This window comes from Eretmochelys imbricata, chromosome 2, assembly GCF_965152235.1.
Source record: "Eretmochelys imbricata isolate rEreImb1 chromosome 2, rEreImb1.hap1, whole genome shotgun sequence".
Classification (NCBI taxonomy): Eukaryota; Metazoa; Chordata; order Testudines; family Cheloniidae; genus Eretmochelys; species Eretmochelys imbricata.
In genome coordinates this window covers 37,794,961-37,800,960 of record NC_135573.1, presented here as the reverse complement: position 1 = coordinate 37,800,960, position 6,000 = coordinate 37,794,961, and the positions used below count along the sequence as shown (strand labels likewise).

Here is a 6,000-nt window from a genome sequence, read left to right as displayed (position 1 = left end):
ATCACCATTGCTATGGATGGAGTATCTGAATGTGAAATCACCTGAAACCAGTTGACACTAGATGTCTTTTGAAAAATATCAATTCAGTGCACTATTGGAGAGTCCTTTGCTTGTATCATGTTCTCCAGTAGTCATGGAGAAGATGGTCTGGACTGTCTTATATTGCTCAAAATAAAACTTGCAAACATTCACCAAGATTCTGGGATTCACCACTGTATGAATCCGTTAGCTTACTAATGCCCCTCTGAAAAAGCAGTGCCTAATACGATTTGAGGGTAATGGTAGATGAAATCAGTTGAACATGAGCTCCCAGAGTGACACCCCAAAAGGGCTTATGCAATCCTTGGATGCATAAACAAGCAAATCTTGAATAGAAATAAAGACATTATTTTACCTCTGTATTCGGTACTGGTATGACCACTGCTGGAACACTGTGTCCAGTTCTGGTGTCCACAATTCAAGAAGGATGTTATAAATGGAGGGGTTCAGAGAAGAGCCATAACAATGATAAAGGGTTAGAAGTATTGTTGTAGTTGTGTTGGTCCCAGGATATTAGCGAGACAAGGTAGGCGAGGTCATATCTCTTATTGGACCAACTTCTGTTGGTGAGAGAGACAAAGAGCTCTGTGTAAGCTCGAAAGCTTCTCTCTCTCACCAACAGAAGTTGGTTCAATAAAAGATATTACCTCACCCACCTTGTCTCGCTAAAGGAATAGAAAGCATGCCTTAAAGTGATAGACTCAAAGAGCTCAATCTATTTAGTTTAACATAGAGAAGGTTAAGCTGTGACTTGATTACAGTCTATAAGTACCTACATAGGAAACAACTCTTTGGTAATTGGCTCTTCAGTATAACAGAGAAAGGTATAACAATCCAATGGCTGGAAATGGAAGTGAGACAAATTTAGAGTGGAAATAAGGTATACATTTTTAACAGTGAGGGTAATTAAGCATTGGAACATTTACCAACGGTTATGCTGGAATCTCCATCATTGGCAATTTTAAAATAAACATTAGATGTTTTTCTAAAAGATACTCCATAGGAATTATTGTGGGGACATGCTATGGTCTGTGCTACAAAGGAGGTTGGCTTCGATAATCACAGTGGTCCCTGCTGGCTTTGGAATCTATATGATAGGCTTCTAATCAATGACTGGAAGAGTAACAGCTAATCAGCAGAGAACAGCCAACAGCAATAACTAACTAGCTCTGATCTCCCAACAGATTCGGTACACAATCCTTCTTTTCTCTAACAATATCAAATATGTAAAGAGGAAGATAAATCTTCCTTCTGAAAGAGTGACTAATTAAACCATATTAAGAGTGTTTGAACTGTGGAGAAATCAAATATTGCTACATCCCTGTAATTTGTGAATATATTCCTAATAACTATTGCCTCAAATGAGAGACTCACTTACAGACTTGCTATTTTCCCTAGTAGTAGTAGAATGCAATTCTGTTCCTAGTAAAATAATGTATCTATTTTATGTTTGAAATAAACTAAGATTTTATGATAATATGCCCCTTTTCCATTGTGAGAAGTCATGGCTCAAAAGAGGTTAGGACTATTGCATCTGTGCTTTCCATATGATTGTTTCATCTTCAGAATAGAAAGTCTCTTTAGTGATCTGCATTGCTGATGCTATAATTATTGCATTCCTATTAACTTCAGTGAGAGTGTTGAGTGAACCAGAGCCGCAGGAACAAGCCTTAAAATGCAGCAAGTCCAAGAAGCTTTGTCATTGCTACTTGGAGATTAAAGAAGTGCTGGGGGGCCACCTGCACAGAGAGGTCTGTTAAACAATCTCATATGATATTTCCTGTTAAAAGAATCAAAATACAGAGACAGACCCGAATACAGGTCCTGATACAAAGCCCATTTATATAAAGGGAAATATTCCTGTTGATTTAATTAGGCCTTGAATCAAGACCACAGTGCAAATCCAGAAAGTCCTCCAGTTCTTTGAAGATATGCCACATAATCTTGTCCCACTTAATACAGTGAAACCTTCCTTCTGTAACTACCCAAAGGTCAACAAAAATTGGTTGCATAATAGAAATTGTTTTTAACTAAGTCAAACAAAACTGTATTTGAAACCACAGAGATACTTTAAAGTCTTTGCTTAAGACAGGAAACTGATTATTAGAGGTGGACCTTAGTTCAGGTTTTACTATATATTTTTATCCTTCCTTTCTGTGTCAAATACTTTTCTATAGCTGACGTTGACACATTTAATAACATATCCATGTTTGCAATATACTTCACTTTGCCTCAGAGATTAGTGTAGGCAATATAATTGCTTTTAGTCATTCAGCGTGTTTGATCTTGTTGAGATTTGTCATTATACTGAAAAAGAAAAAATTACCTAGAATTACAAAAGAGTCCCAAACTAGCACTCCTTAGCAGGCAAACTCCCATTACGTTCAATGGGAGTGTTGTTTGATTGAGGAAGAACTGCCGATTGGGCCAGAGGTCTGGTATCTTCTTACCTGTAGTTTCCAAGTAGTCTAAACACTTGTATTTTACTCTACTTTGAAGTTATTTGTGTGCATACATGTTTTCAGGGTTGGGGTGAAGTGTATTACAAGGACTTTATGTCTTCCTCTGAAGCTTTAGTATTTTCCATTACTAGAAACACATCCATCTGACTAGATAGACCTTTTTCTTATTTGAGAACGGAAATTCTTATGTTTCTTTATAACTTTGGACACTGCCATCTAATTGAAGCCCTGATTTTACTGACTATTAAACTGTAATTTCTGGGACAAGTTCTCTGGATTCTAACATATCTATTCAATAAATTAAAAAGTCACGATGAGACAGTGGTATATTTTATTCTTCACCTCCTGCCCACAAAAATATAGTGTGAGTCGAGTTTGGGCTGAGCTAGAATTCTCAATTCAAATCTCTTCAAGTTCTAGGAAGGTCAGGACAATGATCAGAACTTTGTGGCTTATGCTTATTTCTGTAATTGGCACAAACTAGAACTCCAGTTTCAAACACTCTCAAACTCGGAACAAATTTAGATCTGGATCTTAAAGTTGTGAACTGGGCCTATCACAAAAGAGAATTTTTGTTGCTATTTACCCACACTCTCAAATTTGTTCAGAATGTGTCCGCCCTTTAACTACATGTCACTCAAGCAGGGCTTTGCTTGTACCTTAACTAAGGCCCCAGCCACAGACAAAGTTGTACCAGTTTTAACTAAATATGATTTTTATACTGATTTAATTAAACCCGTGCAATTTGTGTGTGTACCCTTGGTTTAAATCTAGTTTATATCAGCTTCACACATCTGTAAAATTTACAAGCACAAGCTAAACTGATCTAATCAGTTTTAAAGTGATGTAAGAGAATCCACACACAAAAATTGCACTGGTTTAACTAAACCAAATTAAATTAAACTGGCACAATGTCTGTGTTGAGACAAGCCCTCATTTTGTATCTTTTCACACTTCTATATAGTGGCATGTTGCCCGCAGCCTAGAAGTTTGGTGACTTATTTAACAGCTGCAACAAGCGGCCACATAGATCATATCCAGTTCTAAGCTTGTGTCTCAGTCTACTTGCATCATATTGTATCATTTGAATCAAATATTTATTTGAAATGCAGTTGTAAATGTGAAAGGTTTGTTGATCTACACATTTACTCATATCCATCTAGAAAGCAGCTACACAACAGCACATAACAAGAATCAGCATATCAGAGAAACTCTCAAGAAGGGCACGTCTGTACTTGAAACTTGTTGCAGATTTTGTGTATCCGCATTAAGTGATCTTCATTAAGTGATCCGCAATAACTGTTGTGCAAGCGGTTTTTATACACCACACTGTTATCCTGAAGTTAATGTACTTTCACCTTGTGTCCTTGGGGACACACAGCACTGTTTTGTTTCTAAATAAACGCTCAGCATTCTGTTAGCCATCCCATGGTGCATTGCTCTGTAGCTGTGCTGTATGCATTCTGGGATTTTTCGCACTGTGCATTGTGGGGTATCTGTTGGCAGGCAATGGAATTGTGGGGCTGATGGACAAACTAAATAATTACCATGATTCCTCATATTTCATCCCATCAGACACCCGGCTTTTGCGAGCTAGCCAGCACCATTTTCAAAGCGCTGTCAGGCATCATAGAGGATACATATGAGAGCACTATATTCATCACCATCTAAATTCATCCAGTATTCTTTAGAACCAGGGCAAGACAGGCCATGTTGAGGAGAATGACATTGAACAGACATTTCTCCTAGATGTCGTCCTGGGGTGGCTTCGCTTGACGTAGAGCTGCTTTTGGGAGCAGACAGATAGCACTTACTGGTGAGACAGGATAATGACGCAGACCTGGGATGACTAACAGCAGTGATATATCTTCGAGATATCAAAAGTTACTTTCCTAGAAATTTGTATAGAGCTGGAGCTGCAGAGGGAGAACACCGACACGAGAGCTTTTGTCAGAGTGGAGACGCGCATGGCCACTGCTGTCTGCAAGCTCACAACCATTGATTGCTACTGGTCAGTAGCTAAGCAGTTTGGTGTCGTTAAATCAGCTGTCTGGGCTATTGTCATGGAGATGTGTACGGTCTTGGGCATCAGTCTGGGCTATGCACAGGAGGTTATTGATGGGTTTGCATGGTTTGGGGTTCCCAAATTGTGCTGCGCACATTGATACGACCTGTGTGTTTATTCTTTGCCTCCTCACCTTCCAGCCTTGGAGTTAATCAACAGGAAGGGATATTTCTTGATGGATCCGCAAAGCCTAGTTGATCACTGTCAACAATTCACTAATATTGACATTGGGTGATCTGGAAAGGTCCATGATGCCGGGATCTTTAAAATCTCTGAAGTTTTTTCCTGCAATGAGAAATGGAGTTTTTGCTCCCATGGTGTCAATGGACATTGATGGTGTTTACAGTGTCATTGTAGCCATGTTGGTCCTGGGATATGAGAGCGACCAGGTAATATCTTTTATTGGACCAACTTCTGTTGGTGCAAGGGACAAGATTCCACCAGTCATTCTAGACACTCAGCTTTACCATATGCTCCCCTGGCTTTTGAAGCCTTTTACTCTATACTTGGCTAGGAGAAAGAAACTGTTTAACTATACTGTGAGAGGGTGCACTCACTGCTGGTGGTGCCTCTTACTGGCCATCCTGGGGATTAGCTCTGCCAGGTGCTGTGCCCCCCTTCCAGTGGTGTCTTCACCCATCCTGTCTCATCCTGCAGTCCCTCTTGCTCCAGAAACTGCAACCTCCCCTTTGTGACTCGGCCCTCCAATGAGGTCACTAGGTGGTTTCCCTTTCCTGGGGTAGGAAAGTCTCTTCTCACAACAGGCTCAGGCAGTTTTCCTGTTCACTGCCCTGCCACTGCCACTTCCCTAATGGCTGGCTGGGGAACCCAGGCGCACCCTCTACTTTGGGTTCCGGCTCAGGGACCCTCTATTCAGCAGTCAAGGCCTGTTCCACCCCATACCTTGCTGTATTTCCCTGAGCCCTTTCCTAATCTTCTGGTTCTCCCCTCCTTCTCTAGATCTGTCAGCTTCACCAATTCCTCCTCCCAGGAAGCAAGTGCAGGCTACATGTCTCTGCAGCCTCCAAACACTCCTCCCTCCTTCCAGGGAGTGACTGCAGCCTTTCTCATCAACCCTCATCTGTTGCTAGCTTCCCTGCTTCATAAAGCCAGGACAGCTCCTCCTCCAGCTGGACTTCATCAGCAAATTAGGCCTTAGCACTCCCTGGCTCTTCTCCAGGTGTGGCCTATACAATAATTGGCCTAATTTACCCCATCAGGCCTTGTGTGGGGTGGACACTCCATCAGCTATACCTTGAGTGTTGCAGAATGACAATGGAGTGTGCATTTTGGAGATTGATAGACAGATAGAAGGGTTTGATGTCTAGGCTAGAGGCTGATGAGAAATAGCTGCTACTTATGACAGCTGCTTGCTGTGTTTTTGCGCAGCCTTTGTGAGAGCAAGGGAGAGAGCTTTGCAGATGGATGGGAGGA

General features: G+C 41.0%; 1 protein-coding gene across 1 annotated transcript in view; it reads left to right on the top strand.

Moving 5' to 3' along the window:
• Nucleotides 1–4,817: 4,817 nt before the first annotated feature.
• Nucleotides 4,818–6,000, top strand: part of GRHL2 (grainyhead like transcription factor 2) — an 88,986-nt gene continuing 87,803 nt past the window's right edge. The window contains exon 1 of the mRNA XM_077808669.1: nt 4,818–4,955. Coding sequence (XP_077664795.1) covers nt 4,818–4,955 — 138 coding nt within the window. The remainder of the gene's footprint in view (nt 4,956–6,000) is intronic.